The following is a 22,719-nucleotide window of genomic DNA, read 5'->3' on the forward strand; positions in this document are numbered from 1 at the left end:
GTTGCTGAAAAGTCCTTTGGTGTTTATTAGTCTTTCTAGCTTTGCACATCACTTTGCAGCATGCTTTTCTCTAGGCTATTAAGAAATGCATTAAAACAGCCACTGAATGTTTGGGTTTTGACAAATTTGGGGCTACTTGTTCATCTGTTTTTCTTTCGTATTCAGAAATCAGAGCTTAACAGAGCTTACAAATTTTGACTGCTGAAAAGTAAAATATCATCTAAAGTATCGTTCTCAATGTCAGTGTTGTAAAATACTACACATGGATAAAATGTAAGACTTAACATTAGACAGGGAGCTGAAAAACTACAGAGATAAAATGTTCCTATAATATGATAGTCGTCTCTAAATATAAGGCTCCATGTTATAAATTTGGGTTCTTAATGAATTTTTTATATAACCAATTCTGTTTCCACTTAGATGTCAGAAACTGAGCTGGAAAAGATAAAAGTCAGAACAGCTGAGCATTTTGAAAATGACAAAAATAACATTTCTTGGTTGAAGGAAGGTAAGTCCTCTTGCTGTTGATTTTCTATCAATGTGAGAATTGTGCTTTTGCTTATAAGCAAAAAAGAGTGTGGAAGAAAGAAGAAAAATGTCCCAGCATTTCAAATGACATTAATACTTCTGATTTTCTTTCTTTCTTTCTTTCTTTTTTTTTTTTGGCCTAAGTAGTAGTTTGAGGGTGTTCAGTATTGAAATGTTTTTTGTATTCCTTAGACTGCAGAGGTCACTCAGATGATTTTATGGGTAAGAGGATATACATTTTCAATTCAGATACATGCTACCTGTGAGGTTCTTGTTGTGCTGGAGAATTTTCTCCCTGGTAGCCAGGAAGATGAAATAATTTGAGGACAAGTATTTTTTAAATAATAATCACAGAAAGGAGTGCAGGCTGTAGGAAGTCATGTCTACAAATAGAATTGCCATTCACTGCAATTACAGAAGCCACCTTCCCCCGGGAGAGCAGTGTCAGCTACAAGCACGACGTGCGTTAAGATGCTTGCTTGAAATACACACACAAATCGATATGTCCTCCTAGGAGAAGTACAAATATGTGCACTTTTGAAAATACGTATCAACTCATGATTATTTACTAGAAGGTTTGGTTTCATAATCTTTTCTTTTTATGAACATCTTTAATGTCTTTAATCTTTTTATGAACATCTTTAAAAGGAAACCAACTTGATATTCTATCTAAATAGATAAGTTGTGTCTTTTACCTCATTTCCTGAATCTATTCCGTTGTTAAAAGACGGCTCTTAAGTAGTTGCCATGCCTCAAAATTGTTTTCTAAGGTCACAGGAGACTTTAATATATATGTCAAGTAAGTTCTACAACACCAGTAATAATAATAATAATCATGACATCAAACACGGTGACAATGTGCATTAGTGATTATGCTGAATCATCACAACAACCGTAGGAAGCATTAATCGCTCCTAATATTCAGGTAAGAAAATAGAGTCTCAAAGAGTTTAAGTAAATTGCCTAAAATTACAAAATTAGGAAGTAACAGAGCGGGGATTTGATCCCAGACTGTGTGACTCCATAGCATATAAATTGAACTACCACCTTACACAGTGTTTCATAGAAAAGATGTTTAAGTTACTTGTCAGGACATGATCTGTGCTCAGAAAGTTTTCCTAAAGTGTTTAAATCAACACCTCCACCTTCACACGTACTCTTCCATCCACTCTTATTCTTAATCCTGCTTTCCCCCCATCCTCATTTTTTAACTGTTCACTTTTTTAAAAAAAGATTATCCTTCTGCCCCAGGGCCCCATAATCAAATTTAATAGCTGGAACTCATCTCCAGTGAAGACTTTATTTCAGGATAAAAGTGGGTACAGACATGTATTCTCAGAATCATTCCCTTCAAAAAGCCACAGAGCTAAGAAATTCTCTAACCTTTAAAAAAATATATAGAAGTAAAAAAACTGAACTCAGGCCAAAGATCCCTCTGTGTTTTTCTTGCGAAGACCAAGCCCACAACGACAGAGAAGTTCTTCTGTGACTTATAGTGACGTTTATCTTATTTCTTTTGCTTCATTTGCCCATGCTATAGATGTCTCATAGAGAAATAATGACAAAAATTGATATACCGGTCATTTGCTTCCTGAAGAATTTCCATTTCAAAAAATTGTCTCCATTAAGTACAATTTAGGACTAAATTCTTATAATCTACAAAATCTAACTTCCTAGGTGATTATTCTTATAATCTACAAAATCTAACTTCCTAACTTCTTATAATCTACAAAATCTAACACCCTAAATGGGTGTTTTAGCCCATTTGGACACTTCACTTAAGCTACACTCAAATTACGTTTACTGTATCATAAAAGGGATTCGAGCCAGATGCAAGATGACAACATCTTAATTGGGAATTACCAGGATGAGTTAGTTTTTGAACATAAACGTCTTTTTTTTTTTTTTTTTTTAATGTTAAGAAAAAGGATCTATGTTGGCTTTTTTTTTCTTTTTAAAGCAAACTGGTGCAATGGAAAGAGCAGAGGATTTAAAGTCAGGCAGGTGAAGGTTTAAAATTTCACCTCGGCTGTTTACTAGCTGTTTGGCTGTGCCATGTTGCTTAACCTCTCTGAGCTTCAGATTCCTTAGCCAAGGACTATAACACCTACTTTGTGAAATTACGGGGGAGAGATCTCATTACTTTTGTGTCTTTTTTTCCTCTTTAAAGCATGATTCAAAATAATATAATGTTTTTTTGAGATCCTGGTTCACACTTTGAACAATCTGCACTAGTACCAGCGCTGTATATTTTAATAGCTTTGTCAACAGAAAGGACCTCTATAAAGATGCAAAGAGGCAGTTTATTTGGGATCTTCGAATTGCAATTTAGGGAATCACAGATTCCGGAGGAACCCAGAATACTGTCTCAACAGAGGAAAACGGGCAGGGGGTTTTATGGAATAAAGGAGGAAGTTCATGCAGGCTTACATAAGTTGTTTACCAAAGATTTGGACTGGAGGGTAAATTTGTTCCATATATACAACTGGGTTATCAAGCACATCTCATCCCTTACTAGGGAAAGGTAGGGTTTACTTAGTCCAAAAAAAAGTCCAGTTCTCAGCATTATTGTTTCCTTTTGGCAATTCAGCAACTATTCAGCAGCTTTATTTTTGAGTGTTCAGCCAAAGTTCAGCATGGACAGCAAACATGGAGGTCTTTCTTGACACTTCAGTCATTCCCGCCATTGTTTCTCTCACAGCATTTTATACAAATTCCTTCCCGTGGTCCCTACAACCATTTGGTGTGCAGTAGTATTGTCCCATTTTACAGATTAAAAGACCAAGGCTCAGAGAAACTAGGTCTTGCTCAAACTCACAGAGCTGTTAAGTGGCAAACTGAATCTTGAACCCAAATCTTCCAAATTCTGTTCTTTGCCTTAAACCTCTTTGTCACAATGCCTTCTCCAACAGTTATCAGTATTTGAAATTTATCAAACCCCTTCCCCCTTAAAAAAGAAAAAGAAATATAGTCATCCCTCGGTATCTGCAGGAGGATTGGTTCCAGGACCTTTTGCAGATACCAAAAACCAAGGATGCTCAAGTCTCTTACACAAAATGGCATGGTAGAGTCAGCCCTCTGTATCCACAGTTGCAGACACAGATAGGGAGGACTGACTGAAGAGACTTGAAAGTAGTTCAAAAGTTTTTTTCATGAATTACAAAAGGAATTGCTTCTCCCATCACAGTGCCTCTTGCCTCCCTCTGCAATTCCAGCTGAATACTGGCCACGTTTAAAACATAGGGAATCACAGCACTGCCCTATTAGGGTTGCAGCAAGCACTCACTGGCATAATCTACATAAAGCACTGAGCACAGCACCTGACCTCATAGTGAGCATGGGACCAACAGGAGTTAGCACCATCACTGCCAACCTGAGTACTGATACTCTAACTTCTCATCTTCAAACATTCAGTCAATTTATCCAATTCAAGTCAACATTTATTAACAGCGGTATCACTGGAGACAAGGCATGAGCATAACAGAGAACAATTTTAAAAAATGAAAGAAGGAAAGAAACACAGTCCTGCACTCAAGAATTTTATCTAATTGTCCTGCTTTCCCCTGAAGAGGTTCTTATTTGCCTTCTACTTTCTCTCCTACGGACCATGGGCCTGATGGCCTTGGCAATGGTGTCAAAGAGCTGCTTAAAGCAACATCCAGAGCTTTTATTAACAATTAGGGTAAATAGTGCTTAAGAAACACATCAATAAACCTGAAAATGCACTTGGAGTCAAGTTAACTGAATCCTATTTTACCTTCTATCAAACTACCTGGCAATCTTGTACCATTATTCGTCATCTTGCCTTTAAATTCTTGACTTCTCAAATTTTAGATTGATCAGATTCCTGGGTCCTAACTTAAGGAATTCAGGAGGATACAGGTGGAGCCCAGAAATAAATGCTTAAGAGCAAGTAACATGAAGTAACATGTTCAGGGACCATACTTGGGGAAACCCTGTTTTAAGACAATCAGAGAAACAAAATATGATTGTGAAATATGCACCAGGCAAGATGAACTGTACTGTGTAACTGTGGACCAAAGTGGTCTAGAAAGGCCAGTCTTGAAGGTGGTGATCCTCTATTTGCACAGGTGAAGAGGAGTAATGCTGGGAGCAAATCACAGGCTGCATGATGCCCGCTTTGGCGCTAGGGAAATGGGCATTTGGGCTAGTTACCTGTGTATGGATTAACACAAAACAAGGAGGACAGAAAGACTGAGTTCCAACTATAGGTCAAGTAGCTGGACATGGGTTCTAAGTTGTCACTGCAGGTCTGAGGTCAGGGACTAATATACTGAAGCGTCATTTAAATCTGTAACTGGAGTGCAAAGTGGGATGGGGCAGGCAGAGGAAACATTAAGGCAAGGGGGATGTTGGTGGCTAAGACAGCAATGCATTCAGTAGCCCTGAAGTGAGGACAACACGACCAGCATAAAAGTCATAACAAGGAGAAGAAGAAAATAGGCCCAAACGTGAAAAACGTTACAAAGGAAAAATTGATATAACATAGAAAGTGGGGGGGAAATTACAGGTGGAATAAGATGGCATGTAATACCCCATTAAACCAGGGAGCATTCTGGGCAAGCATTTCAGTGCTTGCTTCTTACACTATTTGACAGGGAAGAGAAACAGCAGAATGAAGGGATGGAAGCCTTTAAATTGTTGCCATTTGCAGTTTAAAATCACAGCATCACCAGTGTTTGAACGGCACACAATTTCTTAGAGTGTCTCCTGATTTTTCAGGAGAAAGTGGATTTCTATATGAAATCTCCTGATTTCTGAAGGTTAAGTAATAACAATTAACAACAACAAACAACAATTACAAGAAAGGGCCATGCAGAACAAATGAAACCAGGTTCTGTGAGTCTATTTCAGCCCAGGGGCTACCAGTGTGTAACTTCTGTTCTAAGAGCTTGTATCTCTTTAACAAAATCTAGTACAATTTCCTAAAAACTGATTTTCCATAAATATATATATATATATACACACAAAGTCAAAACAATGGTTTGACCTAAAAAATGCGAAGTTAAGAAGATCGAAATAAAACTGTCCTTCAGAAGACTAGCTCTCTGTAACGGTTTTAGTGAAGCAGTCTCTTTATGAGTGTAATAAATAGAGGGAAGAATAAAATTATCCCAAGTTACAAGTGTGCCCTCAATGTACAAAGCACAGTTTTATAATCTTCTAACCTGATGCTGACTCGGTCCCATACCTGCTACATTGGGTGGAGCCCCAGAGGGAAAATTCATATTATAGAAAATACTTGATTTTTTAAAAATGGCCGGGGGATGGGGGCAGGGAGAGGGCAATGAATAAGCTTTCTCTCACTTTCCAAAAATGCCAGGAAGAAAAGAGCCTGGGAGATGAGAATTCTGTAGTAACTCTGAACAAACTATAGATCCTTTTCTATAAGCAGTCACATGGTGACTACAGTCTTCGGTGATTTCAAAATTACTATTTAGAGACATTTTAAAGGAAACTCCCCTAAACTTTATTTAGTATTGATGTAGAGGAGTCAAGTCACCAATGAGTTGGCGTCTTGAATACAGTGGTTATTATTTAATCAAAATTCAGGAGTATTAGAGACTAATATTCCAAGATACTGGAAAACATCCGAGAGGTCCAAAAAGCCATGTTACACAAATTTCCTTCTCAATATAATGCAAAACCTCAAATCCATACCACAAAAATCCCAGCTCATTCTTGATTAAGGTTTGTTTGCAAATGAGATAGAGAAAGTATAAATCTTACATTTATTGACATTCATAAATTCACTCAACTTCCCTTAATTCTAAGTGAAGACAGTTCACTTCATTTGCTCAAAAAATAATTTCAGATCATGAGCATTAAGACAATTCCAAAATGCATACTTTATACAATTCCACAAGCATTTGATGAGGCTCTTCTTGAACTCACAGATAACATATTAGGCGAAGAAATAAAGATGTCAAAAAAATGAAAACGCCACAGGTTTTGCCCTCAAGGAACTCATGTATTTCAGTGCTTTATTATAATGACTAAATATTAATCCATGCTAATTCGCTCATTCAGATAATTTTCATTTTTAAAAGGGCTACATTTTTGTGTCTAGCTTAAAAACTAAGCCACACTAACGCCTATTTTAAATTGTTAATTTCCACCAATAGCATATCTTGGTTTCCTTTTACTATGTACACACAGGAAACAGAATCATTAGCTCTTGTTTCTGAGGTCTCCATGAACTTGTGAAAACGTGTTACCTAATAACCAAAATACAGGTAAGGAGAAGGTAATAGTCAAATAAAATGTTGTGCTGTTTTTAACCAGAGCTGAAAGGAGAAATTATATGTGAAAATATGTCCTTGCAAGTCATATAAAGAAGTAAAATAAGCACAAGATAATTTCACAGGGTAATTGTTTTGAAGCTTTAAAACAAGATGCTATGATAGAAATTGGTGTGGGGAACTGTCCTTGAGAATCAGTGGTCAGAGAAGTTCTGAAGGAGAGATATTTGAGTGGAGACTTAAATGACAAGAAGAAGCCAGCTGTGCAAAAATCTGGGAAGAGCATTCCAACAGGAAAAAGAGCCTGTTTAAAGATAGTATGGCTCAGAATGGCTGGATGAGAAGGAAGGAAGGAGGAAGAAAGGGAAGGAAGAAAAAAAGGAAATGAGGGAGGGAGGGAGTAAGGAAGGGAAAGGGGAAAAAAAGGGCTCAAGTTGCAAATAATGTAGAACCTTGCTGGTCACAGTCAGGAATTTAGGGGTTTTTCCTTAATTTGAATTAGAAGCCACTGCAGATTCTAAGCAGGGGAATAAAAGGACTCATTTATATTGGATGTGGTAAAGAGTGTACACAGAAATAAAACAGAAGACACTGCAGTTAACCAAGCAAAAGATGGTAAGTGGGATAGGATAAAACTGTGAAGGTAAAAGAGGTAGAATAGGATTCGGGACCTATTTTGGAGGTAGAGCCAACTGAACTGGCTGGTGCCCTGGTGTGGGCCAACAGAAAGAAAGGAGGCAAGGCTGACTCGTGGCTTGAGACACTGCATTATGGCAATGCTGCATGAAGAATAAGAGAAAAACTGGCTGGAGATGGGAGAATCAGAAGATCTGGGTGGGTCAGGTTAAGTGTGAAATGCTGAAGATAATCCCCATGAAGATTATCAATTGGGCAAGAGGATATATGAGATCAGTTCCCACTTTAAGTAATGCTGACAGGGAAAGCTGGCTAGAGATTCTGCTTTAGACTCGAAGATTGAGAAAGCATCTGCTGATGGGAGAGCACAGGAAATGAAATACAATTTCAAGTAGAAATACAATTTCTTTCAAGGCGGGAAAGAACATGTCATGTTCCATGAAGTGAACAAAAACAAGAAGGGCTGGAACATCTTGACCCAAAGGAAGGTTGGCGTTTGATGAGTGTGGGGAGTTTGCCCAGGAACCGAGCCTCAAGCCTTTCAGAGACCTTGATCAGTCAGCATCTTGGATTCCAATAAACTCTCTACCCTGGAAATGCCTACTAGAGATATATTTTATCTTGTCGTAAAATATAACCCACTGCATTTTATTCTCAAAAGAAAATTAGGTAAAGGACTATGAAAGGATAACATACTACTTTCAAGATCTAACAATGATAAAATGAAGCTTTAATAGTTTGTATTAGTTCTCCAGAGAATCAGAACCAATAGGATAGATAGGTAGATAGATAGAAGATAGATGAATGGATGAATAGATAGATAGATAGATAATAAAGGATTTATTATGAGGCACTTGTTTATACAATTATGGAGGCTGAACAGTCCCATGATCTGCTGTCTGGAAGCTGGAGGCTCAGGAAAGCAGGTGGAGTAGTTCCAGGCCAAGCCCCAAGTTCTGAGAGCCAGTGGTGTAAATCCTGGTCCAAGTAACAAGTTCTGAGAACTGGGAGTGCTGATGTCCAAGGGCAGGACATGGATGTCCTAGCTCCAGTGGAGACAGAAAATATGCCCTTCCTCTTTCTTTTTGTTCTATTTATCCCTTAACCCACTCTGGAAAGAGATTTTCTCTAATCAGACTATCAATTCAAGTGCCAATCTGTTCCCTGAAATAACTTCATGTTCACACCCAGAAATAATGTTTTACCAGCTCCCTGGGTATCCCTTAGCCCAGCCAAGTTGATACACAAAATTAATCATCACATAGTTTTTGAGAGGAAAGTAACAGACACTTTTTCTAGTTAAATTAATGAAAAGCGGTATTTATTGGAAGGCTGGGAGTCGGTTTGCAGTCTACAAGGAAAATTCAGGTCCAGGATGGGCAGGAAGTAACCTAGCTCTGGTGATCCAGATAGCAAGATTTAACAATATATTCAGGTCACCATTCCTAAAACATGAGCTCCACACACTTTTTCTGTCCTCTCATCCCCCTGTACTCAAGACTCCAAATCTCAAGGAAGAAAGCTCAACAGATTTGTCCATGAGTCCCCATCCTGGCTAGGCAGGGCAGGAAACCGTGACTGACAGCACCACAAGGCTAGGCATAATGGGGGAGAGATGCTTCTTCAGATGAAATTCAGTATGCTAGCACCAGAATGAAAGGAGAACAGATGCTGTGTAGCTTCCAAATAATGTCTACTCTAAGAGCCAGTACCCACGATTTTCAGTGCTCTGCTCCACAAGGGATAATATTTTCTTAAGAACCTGACATGTGCTGTTGATGGAACACTGAACATTTCAGGAAGTAGAGTATTTACTTGAAATGTATTGGCCTTCTACCGAAGTTCAAATGTCAGAATCATTTTGTTTCTCTGATAACCTTATTTTATGTTGAGAAAGTCCAGTAAAAGATGAGATCTGTGTTCTCATAGGTCAACAAATTAAATTCACACGGCACATCCTACAGCTGACGGTTGAAATTTCTTTCCAACTAAGCCTATAAAGTGGTAAGTTCATTTCTTATAAAGTGATGATGTTGATCCCAATGGAATGGAAGGCGTAGAAGATGCCATGTCAGCCTTGAGACTATGACCAGATGAATTAATCAGTGCAAAGTCCCTGTAAGTTGTTAAAACAGCAGATTGAACGACTCTCTTTCAATGATGATAGGGCAGTACATCAAATCCAGAATGATCTTAGCTCACCATTATTAACTGCAATTTTATGAACTAGGAGTGAAGCCATCTGTAGAAACTGGGAACCAATCTGTCCTGTCTCAACAGGAAAATGAAAGTTGTAGCTAACTAGAAACTTCAAGAGATTTACTCGTTTCAACTGAGATTTTTCAGGAGACTCATTTGCCTCTATGTCACAACAGCTGTTGGTGTGATTCACTTAATCAACATTAGTATAAAGAGCAATCTTACAGGGAGAGAAAAAGTCCCCTATGTTCTATGGCTCAGGAATAAGGACATTCCATTTCTTGTAAATTCCACAAAGAGATACTTTATTTTTATATGATTATGGCCCATTTCTTTCAGCTTAGGAACAGCATTTAGAGGGAATTTACTCTCTAATAAAACGTACCTGTGCTAGGTGTGCACCAGACCGTTAGTAAAAAAAGGAATGTGAAGAGAGCAAATGAAGACATCAGTCTACAGACATAAATCACTTCAAGCATTTTAGCCATTATTTAAGCCTGTCGAAATGTAAATGTGCAGCAAAGACAAAAAGCAAGGGCAATGACAGTAGTTTTGCCAGTGTATAACTTCAAGAAAAAAGAGAAGGGATAACTCCTAGAGGCGTAGTATTAAATAAGACATCAGGCAATTTCTCCCCTTGAGCTGAATTTCCACACTAGTATGGATTTGAAAAGAAACAGCTACCTTGCAGAAGGTAAGAAAGGTGCTTCATGATGTCTAATCTCAAACAACTGACAATAGGAGAGGAAAATCTGCATTTTAGCTCCTTCATTTGCTGATTTTATTTTCTTTCTTTAGAATATTCAGAATTATAGATTGGAAACCAAATTTCTCCCAGAGCTGACAAAAGATATATGTTAACACTAAAACATCCTGAATGTAAATTTCATTAAAATATGTAAAGTTTCTATAAATAAACTCTTCTGAAGAAAAAATTCATCAAAAGTTATATTCCGTCTACATTCAATAAAAAAAAGAAAGATTCCACTCTGTACACGTGTCTTAAAACTAATTTCTTAGACCACTACATGAAAACTCAGACTGATAAGACAAAGTACTCATACCATAAAAGAGGCATTTGTTTTACAAAATAATATACAATTAAGTAAACCAAATCAACGAATGTTTTGATTTCCTGCAACGCAAAGACAACACAAATAATATGTCATGATTCTTGTGCCCAAGGAACTTATAATTCAGTTGGAGAAACAAAATATCAACAACACATCCTGTGTGCCAGAGGATTCAGACAAGAGCAAGCTTTTCAACTTTATATGAAATATAGTACAATGTGCACAACCAATTTGGATGGAACTTTTCAGTATCAATCTCTCACACACCAAACCATACGGGTATACCTAATTCCTTAGATAAAGATTTCTCTTAAGATTAAAACAGAGCTTGTTGGTTTGCTGTATTTTTTAATGGATTTAGCAGATTTCGGCTAAAACAACTGCACTAAAGATTCCCTTGAAAACAGGATTCATTTAAAAATATTAACTTAGATTTCTTACATAGTCTCTTAAGAGAAAAGAACTTTTTGTAAATATTCTTTAATTTATTACCCAGCCTTTTTTCTTAAAAGAAAAAAGAAAAGAAAAACAACTGATGTCCACATTTTAAAATGAGGAAAAATTATAACATGAAGAGATAAAGATACTTAATAAATAGTAAGGGAGTTCACTTTTCCAAGGGAAATTCTAACGTGAATGACTTATTTAGTGAAGAGGGAAAACTGCATTAAGGACTTTTTTTAAAAAAATAACAACACAACTTGGAGGCAAAATATATTCATAGGTCATGAATACACTGGGGTGTCCAATATACTGTTAAACCTCTAAATTCTATAGGCCAACAACCATTAATTAAGAAGCTACCCTCAGGCCTCTGGATTCTAGGACAAATTACCAAGTCTGAGTTCTAAACTCAATTCATCACTTCCTCTCTAATAGAAGAATGTACTCGTTGCTTCAGTTTTACTTAAGGACATCAGTCTTGTCTCGCAGTCCCCTAGCAGCTAGGAGAAATAACTTGTTCTCATCACTTCACAGGTTAACAATGCTAATTGGAAATCGAATTTAATTTGTAAAAACCCTGAACAGGGAAAAGTTACATGGTTAAAAATTATATATATAATTATATATTATATACACATAATATACATAGTTATATATAATACATATGTATATGGAACAAAATATTTTATTCCATCCTCTCTGGCCTTCTAACAATACATTTATTGACTATCTTCTCTTTGTAAGACAATATAGTAGTTTCTTAGGAGAGAATCAGACATAAATAACACTCTAGGTGCCCACAGTCAGTGTATATGTGATATTGCAGAGGCCGGTAGTAGTTAAGGAAACTTCACCATAAGCCAACAGATTTAATAAAGCAGAAATGTTAAGTATTAGATTGCTAATTGCTCAAGGGCATGGGTGTATCCAGCTTACTTACTTCTATATTTGAGCATCCAGATAGCCCCTGGAACAGAGCAGATGCTCAAAAATGATATGAATAAATGAAAGACTACATAAGTAAATTCCAAAGGTGATATGATATTCAGAAGTGATATATGATATATGATATAAGAAAGAACACATCTACAATTCAGAAAAATCGGGGATGTGGCTGGGCTATAAATCATAAGTAGAGTAGGCAGTAGCATTACATACTGATGGAATACTATGGTCTAAAGTGGAGACAGAAAAGTCTGGCGTGTTCAGAGAACAGTAGTTATGTTTTCCTGGGTAAAGGGTATGTGTGTGACAGTAGGAAATAAACATTGGCTCTATCATGAACGACTTTTAATACTAGGCTGAAGAGCATATTTGGAAAGTTCTAGGACAAAGAGAAGCTATCAAATGTATCTGGGCTTGGGGTTGGGAAGGCGGACAGGACCTAAAGATGGCAGAAAACTCTGTGCTTTAGAAAACATTTGTGATTTAAGCATCTTTATTTAAATGGATTAGAAGCATATAAATTGAGGGGAAGGGTAGAAACAGAGTGCTGCATCCACAGATGAGAAAGAATGACTTCTGAACTGGGCTACTGGTTGCCAGGACAATGAGAACAAAGTGGTTGGCACCCAAGAGAGTGCTGGCCCCAACGCCTTGGTCACGGACTACATGTTAGAGGGTAAGAGAGGGAGGAGTTGTCAGAGATTCTAGAAAACCTCAGGGTTGAAAGTGGAATGCCTCTGTGTGTGTGTGTGTGTGTGTGTGTGTGTGTGTGTGTGTGTGTGTGTCCCCTTATGTAAGTAATCTGTTGGTTTCAGAAAAATTAGAAAACGCAAATGGCAAAAAATTACTCCAAATCTTAACACCTAGGGGTAGCCACTGTACATCTTTCCTTATATGTTTTATATGTGTACCAAAGTGTATATACACACACTAGTAAATTTAATGAAACCTGATTAGGCAATATAATTAATAATGTGCTTTTCTTACTCATAAATGAATGTCAATACCTTTTCAGGTTAACAAATACAGATTTACAGCACCATGTCAATGGCTATACACATAGTACTCCACTACTGAAGTCATAAAATATATGTCAACATTTCCTTACTTTCGGATATTTAGGTTGTTTCCAATTTCTTGCTTTGAAATCTCAAAAGAATACACTACAGCATCTATTGCGATTTCCTTTTAAACGGATTAACCAGAAGCACCTTGTGCATCCTCACACCTTATCTTTGGTTGCCAGGGAACCGTATGCAATGTACTGCACATCAGTGCTTCACTTTATGTTCGTAACAGCCATGCTCAGGAAGAAAGTAAAGGTCAGAGAAATTTTAAAAATGAGGTCTGAAGTCACACAGGAAACAGATCACAGAACCAGATCTCAAGCCAGGCATGCTGATCCTAAATCCAGTGCCTGCTCACCATAGACTCTGCTCTGAAATATACTTGAAAGTAGATAACCAATAACCCCTCACCTGCACTCATTATGACAAATAAAATTAAAGGAAACTGAAAAAGTTTGGGGAAGTCTTGTGGATAATGCATCTTTAGACCTCTAATTCATTTAGTTGGATTCTCTAAACACCTGTCTTCAGCAAAGACATGGTGATTTAAGTGGGAAAGAGGACTTAGTTGTGACATTAGGCAAAGATTCAGAAGCCAACTTACCTACAGATTGTAGTGATTAAATAGTTCAGAATGAATTACAACGTTGTAATATTGCTGCATTCATATTTAAGAGATAAAAGTTGGAGTTCAGTTCCCATAATATCCAGTCATTTAAGACACAAGAGAGTTAATCATGTTAATATCTTCCCATTGATGTTGGCTAACTAAACAAAAAATATGGCTGATGGAGGAGGGAAGTGGAAATCTTATTTTGTTTGCTGATCTTTCTGAAACGAGCACTTGAAAATAAAACATATCACATCAAAGTGTGGGGGAAAAATAACTCCAGTGGCAGAATCAACCATGATCAGATTAAGAAACAGCAATATATTTTTGCATGGCTAATAAACAGATCAAAAACCTGCAGACCTAAGGATATTTGGATGCCAAATCTAACTTTAATTTTCAAATATCCTTATCTGGTCTTACCATCTCTCCAGCAAGAAAATTACATTACACATAGCCCTGCTTTCTCATATTCAGCAAGTAGCAGCCCACGGTCAACCCTTAGACGTGACCTTAATTTTCCTTGTTATATTCAGAATTTTAAAAAATTTGTCCCCTTAAATCTTTAAACAGTAGGATTTAGCAAAGAATAAAAGACACCATTCTGTAAAAGCTTGAAGCCAGAAACAAACACAATGTATTGCAGACATGATGGATACTTCATCCATTGTATTTTTCAACCATAAATTAAATTCAATCGTACTTTGGTGATCAGAAGCCTGCTAGTTTACAATAATAATATTTTTAGTTGAAATTATAAATAAAGCTATTTTTTTAGGTAATCAAATGACACTTAACAAATTACCTGAATTCTTACCATCTGCCCCACCAACGGAAAACAACAATAACAAAATGCTTAGGGGAGAATTTTAATTTCTCATTTCACATAATGGAGGAAAGTGAGTCAAATATTTTTCCACCCTCTAAGAAGTTTAATGCAACTCAAAGAATTCTGATTACACAAATACACTTACTGCTCCACAAGGCACCCAGACATACGCAATGAAAAGCATTCTTATTTCTGTCTAACCAATTGAAACTACAGTGATTATATGAAATTGGCGTTAATAATAAGAGAAGCTAACTGAATAACTTGAGGGTTAAACAGAAGTAGAGTCTAATTACAGCCCTCTAGTGGCTCAAATATCTAAACTGTTCATTTTCACCAAGACATCTAGTCTCTGTGGTCTGAAGCAATTTTCTTACAACCTTTATCTAAACTTTGCCTAGCATATTCAAGTAAACAGGTTGGCTCTTTGGTTCTTTTGCTTTGTTTCTGTAAGGACTCATTTTACAATAACCAATTACTCAGAGTCAGACAAAATAATTTGCACAATTATTAAAATTGTCCAATATTAAATTCAACAAGGAGAGAATTGTGCTTAAATGTAAATTTTATTTGTTCTCTTTTTTAAAATAAGCAGAGATCAGAGAGAAATAGGTTTGTATCATTTCAGATTTCCATAAGGAATAATATATACACTAATTAGTCAATCAAAAATCACTGGCAAAACCATAATATACTTGGGGTAGGGGTTGGAGAGGAGGGTATTGGACCAAAGCCTGGCAATAGGCTAGACCAGAGAGGCAGATCATAGCGTACTTACTAACTATGTGAAAGAAGTTACTTGAAGGGCAATGGAAGATATTAAATGGCCTTAAACACAGAGAGACCATTATTAGATTTGCCTTTTTTAAAGACCACTCTGGCAGCAGTGTGGATGGGAGAGGCAGAAAGCAGATAGAAGGGTTCTGCCGTAGCCGAAGTAGAAATTTTTTAAATGACAATATGAATGAGAAGAGAAAATTTGAGGATTCTTTGAAAATTACAATTGTCAGGACTTCCTGGTAACTTGGTTCTGGGGATGAAGGAGACAGACCTCAAAGGTGGAATGCAAGTTGCTGGGTCAATTACCAAGCTCTTTGCTCAGTTGGAAACACAGGAACTGTAGTGTATCCTTCACTTGCTGTGAGTTACATAACTAAATGGGTTTGTTTTTTCTTTAATTACCTTAATTGAAGAAGTATGTCAACTAATGTCCAGGTGTTAGAAGTGTTGGGTTTTAGAAATTGGAGTTGAGTATTTCTTGGACTTCAGTTAGCTAACATGAATTCCATCATATTTTCTGGTGGGCTCTGGGTGCGGAAGTTAATAGGGAGGAAGCAGCATGTTTAGAGTTCTTTCAGTCTCTTAGGGAGACAATAAGCTGACGATCTGGAGAGGGAAAACAAGCATAGGGTTTAAATGAAGCTTCATGGCCTTTTATGTTTTAAATTTCAAGTTGTTTGGGGGCTTATGGGAAAAGGAAATCTAAGGTTCGTAGTAGGTATAAACTACTCATTCATTTTCTCTTCACCTTATTACAAAGTAAAGAAAATGTCTTGATAAACAAGGCTTTCACCCTTTCCGCATCAGTAAAAATACCGCTGCTTGGAATGAAGTTTAAGATGTAAAACAGATCTAGAATTCTGTTGATGTCTTTAACAAGGTGATTCACACATTAAACACAGTCTTAAATGGGGTACACAGAGGCTGGGAGGTTTGCAAATCAAGCTTGTTTCTATTTTTACACATAATTTACCTTTGTTGTTTCCATAAAGATGAAAGAACATAAGGAGCAGGTATGAGAAGCAAAGAGAAAATAAATAGGGGGCATGTGTTTTTTTATCAAACCATACTTAGTTTCATTAAGTAAGGCCCGTATCAACAACAAAAATGCAACAACTGAGATATTCAACAAGAATCAAGAGGTATCATGGATCAAAAATACAGCACTTTAAAATATTTCCATTGCAGTATTTATACCATCGGGAACGATGCTGTCAAGAGCCGAGTCTCTGGAACCACACTGACCTGTATTTAAAATCTGGTTCTACTCCTAATTAAACAGTGATCTTAGTCAAATCACTTAACATCCTTGAGCTTCAGTTTCCAAAGCTATAAATCAAAAATAATAAAGGCTGCATATACAGTGGATTGCCTACCCGAAATCCGTTTTCCCCTTGTTCTTAAGGAACCTCAGTTTTGTTCAGAAACCCACCTATTTCATTACAGCCACGCATTTCCAGGGAGGCTGGCTCCATCAACAGTCCCAGGAGTGAAATGAATTCTGATTGGTTTAACCCAATCATAGTGGTCCCAATTGCCCTTACCGGTAATCGTTTTAGACAAGTTTGTGAAATAATTCAGGACAATGAGACGTGAATCTGCTGGAGACTTCTGGTACAGGTTTTTGTTTTGTTTTATTTTGTATAAGGAAAGGTGAGTCGATTGCTTTATTTATTTGTTTGTTTATTTATTTATTCATTTTTAGTTAGGGTTTAGGTTTTGGGGGATCCTAAGGAAGTTTACAAGAGAAGTTCTTTCCACTTTTGGATGCTGTCGAGTCTTTATGTGACGCCGGAAAGTGGGAAGCCACCTTATGGTCCTAAAGGGAAGTCAGCCTAATAATAAAGTCATGCGTCTGACCTAAATTAACACAGGGGAAAAAAAGGAAACAAAAATCTTATGAGTGTTGTCAAGCAGTTGATTTAATCAACCCTTGAGCCAACCTACCTCTGAAATTGACATGTGAGAAATAAATTACCTTTTTTTTAAGGCAAGTTTTAGTTGGAATTTTCTGTTATTTGCGGCTGAAGGCTACTTTGCAGAATGAATAATAATGAATGAAAAGTACTGAGCACCCAATAATAACTACTGTCATTATTACTTTCACCTTTTTTTCTCATAGTCACTTTTTAGGTCTTTTTCTCCCTTTTCTTGACCCTATGGAAACCATCAGGGAATGTGTGGTTTCTTATTCTTTTCTATATTCCCCTACATACCTACAACAGTGTTTATCAACAGTAAGTGCTTACAAATATTGTCAAAATGAAATAGAATTGAATCAAAGCATTTTCACACATTGTACTGTAGGGTCTATTAATGAACTAGAGTAGACAGATTTCATTAGCAAAAGAGGGTGTATTTTATAAAGAATAGTATGAGAAAAATCAATGTACTTTTTATTCTAAAGAATGATATATTTTTCATTCTTAAGAGAAATATAAATTTCCATGAACCAAGTTTCAAATGCTAGAGCAATACTATTTTGAACAAGTGACATTTCTAAAGCACCGGGAAAAAGAAACTCAGATGAGAAAACTTAAAACATGACAATGTCTTTGTAAAACCAAGCCGTACTCTTAATAAAAATTGATAAATATTAAAAATTCATTCAACTGTTGCCCAGAGTACCATCCTTGATCTTATATTCGTATTCCTGAGTGATAGCTTGTGCTTTTTATGTTTTTATGCTCCGTCTTTCATCAGATAACTCCACTCTTTCTTTCTGGCTCCAAGAGTCTCTTTAGGCCTCGATGTGTAACACAAAAGTAAATAAAGTGACGAAATAGAAAACGGCACAGTTAATTTTACCAATTAGCAAATATAAGCAAGCTCATAAGGAGGCCTTTTTTCCCTCTCTTTTCAGTAAGAGTCAGATATTCATTCATCTCTTTTTCTTTCTTAAGACTTTCTGGATGAATATTAATGTCATAAAAAAAAAAAAATCCTGTTAACTTCTAGTGAAGTCTAGTGTTGTGCTGAAAAGAGAAAATGGGAAGAAAAGGATCAAGCCTACCAAAAAAATCTTATCTGGGGACAAATCCCAAGCTAACACAGTTTTATATCACTGTAACATCCAACTAAAGCAGAAGTGTTTTGTTTTCACTAACCTCTAACTAAACTTTAGAATTCCCTTCAATCATAAAGGCAACATCACAATAATTGCCAACAATCACAATAATTGAACAACAGAAATCATGGACATTTTCACATCACCTTACAATTGTAACTGATATCTCAAAATGTTGTTTATTTTTATCCCATCATTAGTCATTCGATTTCTGTACTTATTGAATTTATGTGATAAAGATGCACATCTATTACTATATCAACAATTTTTAAATATTTTGATAACTATATGTAATTGGTTTCCTTATAATCCTATGGATTTTATTTTTATGCATTTACATGACTCTGAGAAGTGGTTTATAGCCTTCACCGGACTTCCATGGCTCAAAAAAAAATGTTTAGGACCCCTGAACTAAGGAAATGCAAATGAGCAGAACACTTCCAGAAATCTAAAAAGTAAAGGGGGTGGAAGCAGAATCGGCTAAGACTGAACCTCTGCCCCTCCCATCATACAATATGCTACTTATTTCTTCTCAAACAACAAAAATCAAAGTCGATTACACTTTCCACAAACAGCTTTTACTTCTTTCAAAAAGATAAATTCTTAAATTTTCAGAAATCAATTGTGCATTTGTTTCTCCTGCATATGTTTGACAATTTTGAATCAAAAATATTCTAAGCTTATTTTGGAAAAGTTAATTATATCAGACTTATACCCACCAGGGTAATTCTACCTTCAAAAGAAAATTTTTGAACAAAACTTCTATTTTTAAATTACAATTCCAATGTGTAACCAGGGAAAGGAAAGTAATTGTTTTTTACCTGCAAATTATAGATAGATAACACATATATCTATATGTAGATATATATGTAGTATATACATCATCAAATATGTACTTTTAAACGTTTGCACATCATTAAAGAGGACATTTCACAGGCGAAAATACTGGAAATGAATTTTGATTTTGTCAAATTTTAAGGTGATTTAAAAGTGCTATTGCTCAAAGAGAAGAAAATTCATCCCAATACAAGATATTCCTACATAAAAAATACATTAAAATACATAACAGATATGAAAGACTCCTACATACAAAAGAAATCACAAGTTTGTGAACTTTCTTTTCTCAACATTTCTCAAATTAAAGGAGCCAGACAAACATAGCTTGAACTCCATCTCTGCAATTGCTTCCAGATTCACCGTTATTATGGTTGATAGTGATTAACAGTAAAGTGAGAGTAATTGCATTTACAAGGTGTCAGGCACACTAGTTGAAACTGTAGCTATAAAAGGAAACAAGGCAGGCACGGTAACTACACTGAGAGACTCTGGTTTAGTCAGGCAGATATTATATAATGTAAACAATCGGTTAAATACAATTGTTAATATTATGAAGGAAAATCATATTGTGTATTATCTCACTTAATTCTTACAACAACTCTGTGAGATAGGTTATTATTATCTTCGTTTCATGAAAAGAAGCTTAAATTCAGAGACGTGGAGTAACTTTCCCCATGTCAAAAGGGAGCCACAGAGATACAAGTGTAACAGGAGAGGTTGAAACACACAAATTTAATTGTAGAGTAATAGCTCTATATTACAGTGGTGTTTAGCTTTCTGAGGGAAGACAGTGATTATTTATTCAGCTTTGAAACCATCATGTCTTGTATGTGATAGGTAAAACTTAAGTGAATGACAATAAACATAAATCACTGGACAAAATTTAAGAGGTAAAGAATGGGAGAACACAAAGTATTACACTCCTACATTCTGCCAGGAAGCCAAAGACAAGATCTGCCGACTGTACATTTTGGAAGAAGGTTACGTTCACCTTCGGTTAAAAAACAGAAAAAAGGTACTATTCTAGTGAGTGAGGTTTGTAACGGAGCAAGCTATGCATGCGGAGGGACAGGGGTAGGCGGGAAATCTCTGTGCGCCCTCTCAATTTTGTTGTAAACCTAAAACTGCTCTAAAAAATTCTCTTTACATTTTTTTTCCACAATAAACAATGAATAAATAGACAAGGGAAATATTACGTATTATTTAATATCTGATGAGCATCTACTATACGGGTAACAAATACATTGATCTTGAACTCTTTGGTTCTAATCGGCTGTCAGTAACTCCTAGGAGGGCTGTACTGAAGAGCATTCTGAGTCGGGTAAGGGTAGCAACGCTGTGCTGAGTACCGGAGGGGAGAATGACAGGATGCTTGCCAACGATTTGCCATTTCTGGCTACTGATGTTGTGATGCTGTGCTAAGGGAACTGTCCTTCCTCAGGAGAATCTCAGAGTGTAGCGGGAGATAAGCTCAAAGAAAGAGAAAAAGCACAGGACACTGTGACAAGTGCAGGAACAGATCTATGTTCAAGATTCTAGGTCAGTTCAGAGAAGGGAGACAGGAGTTCTGCCTGTAGTTATTAGTAACTTGATTTATTAGTTATAATAACAATAACAGTGTAATATATTGCAAGCTAACAATCTGTCCAGCACTGTACTAATTACTTACATGTCTTAAGTCACCAAATTCTCTCAAAATTCATGTGAGATGGCTGCTATTATTATCCGTAAAAAACTGAGAAACAGTTGAGAAAACTGAACTCTAGATAATATAATTAACTTGCCCAAGATCAACACATGGTAGGTGGGGAACCGGAGTGCAAACCTCACATGGTCCAGAGCCCAAGACATTACCCATTAAAATATGTGAAAACTACTTTTTTTTTTTTTTTTTTTTGCACTGGGTGTGTTTCCTCCAGAGATAAGTAAAATTACTTTAAGAATATTCTTTTCCTTAGTAAGAAGCAAGTAATTTGGAACCACAGTGATTTAAGTTTAACCCACATAACATTGTCAATGAAACTTCAAAAATATGGATCAGCTATACCAATTCATTAACTCTTGATGTTTGTCACTCTTCAAGGAATTCTTTTTTTGTTTGTTTTTGCTTTTGTTTTCACATAGGTTAACAGAGTTTTGCAAGGAAACATACAAAGACTCACATACCGATTCTGATAGTTTACCAACTGGAATTGCAAATTCCAAATACAATTCTATAAAACTGTAGGGCAGGATTACGGAAATAAATCACAGGGATTAACAAGTACAGATATCCTGGCCTTGTCACTTTTCCTGCTGCGTAATGTTCATTAAGCCTGTCTAATGAGATAAAAACTATAAATGAAGCACAACATGACTCTAGCTTTCGTGGAACTTTAACAAGAACAAGGTAACAGTTTTAAGAGTCAGACTCATGAAAACCAGTCTAATCGGGATTTAAATCCAAGTTTTATTCAGGATTTGAAAAAGCCACTAGCCAGTATCACTGCCACCCAAAAACATGTAAAGGCCTTTTGTATGAGGGTAGGAAGGCTACAGATCAGGGATCAGAAGCGGAGTTGTTAATCTTGGAATCATCGTGTAAGATTATTAACAGCACGTATATTAACTACTTGATTTTTGACATTTTACACATTCTTTTAAAAAGATATTATTTACTCACCACCCAGATTGAACAGATGTTAACATATGGCCATCTTTGCCTCAGATCCTTTTTCTTTTTTCTTTTAAAAACTCAGTACCACATACTCTTTAATCTCTCTTACTCTGTATGAAATCAGGATTCTACCTTGAATCCCCCTGGAGATTCAGACATTCAAACCCTAAGTTTTATTATGATCATAGCTACGAAAGGTCTAACCCAAGCATCAATCCCGTGCAAACACCACGGAGTTGGGTGACACAATCATGTCCGTCGTACAGAAGAGGTAACCAGCAATAGGAGAGACTGAGATTTGCTAGCTAGTAAGTGACACATGTGGGATTTGAACTGAGCTCTGACTGTCTTCAAGGTCCCCATTCTTTGCATGTGTCTACAGTTCCCAGGAATAATAATGATATCCATCAGTCTCAACAGTAACCATTCCGTCCCAGCTTCTGCCAAATCTAGGCCTATTTATACTATCGTTATTGAGCATTTACTATGCTCCAGGCACAGTGGATTAAAAACGCAGGCCAACCAAAAAAGAATCAATCAGAGCACTGCTGATTTTACAAGACTTCTGTAAATCTATTCCAGTGTCTTCCTTCCTTGGTAAAGCTGGGATTGACGGGCATCTCCTGCCACAGGATCACTTATGCTCCAAGCCATAGTGCTACTCTCTGCGCCAAGAGAAATGGATTCTATTGCTTGATTATGAATCACCCCAAAAGACACTGGTGGAGAGAATTCGACCGAGGTTCCCAAGCCATGAACCTCAAAAGCTTTGATGATCAGGATAT

At 36.5% G+C, this 22,719-nt stretch overlaps 1 protein-coding gene across 1 annotated transcript in view; it reads left to right on the forward strand.

The window, feature by feature from the left end:
- The first annotated feature begins 420 nt into the window (after positions 1–420).
- Positions 421–22,719, forward strand: part of MDFIC2 (MyoD family inhibitor domain containing 2) — a 95,071-nt gene continuing 72,772 nt past the window's right edge. The window contains exon 1 of the mRNA XM_068559145.1: positions 421–508. Coding sequence (XP_068415246.1) covers positions 421–508 — 88 coding nt within the window. The remainder of the gene's footprint in view (positions 509–22,719) is intronic.

The sequence above is a fragment of the Eschrichtius robustus genome, chromosome 12 (assembly GCF_028021215.1).
Source record: "Eschrichtius robustus isolate mEscRob2 chromosome 12, mEscRob2.pri, whole genome shotgun sequence".
Taxonomy (NCBI): domain Eukaryota; kingdom Metazoa; phylum Chordata; class Mammalia; order Artiodactyla; family Eschrichtiidae; genus Eschrichtius; species Eschrichtius robustus.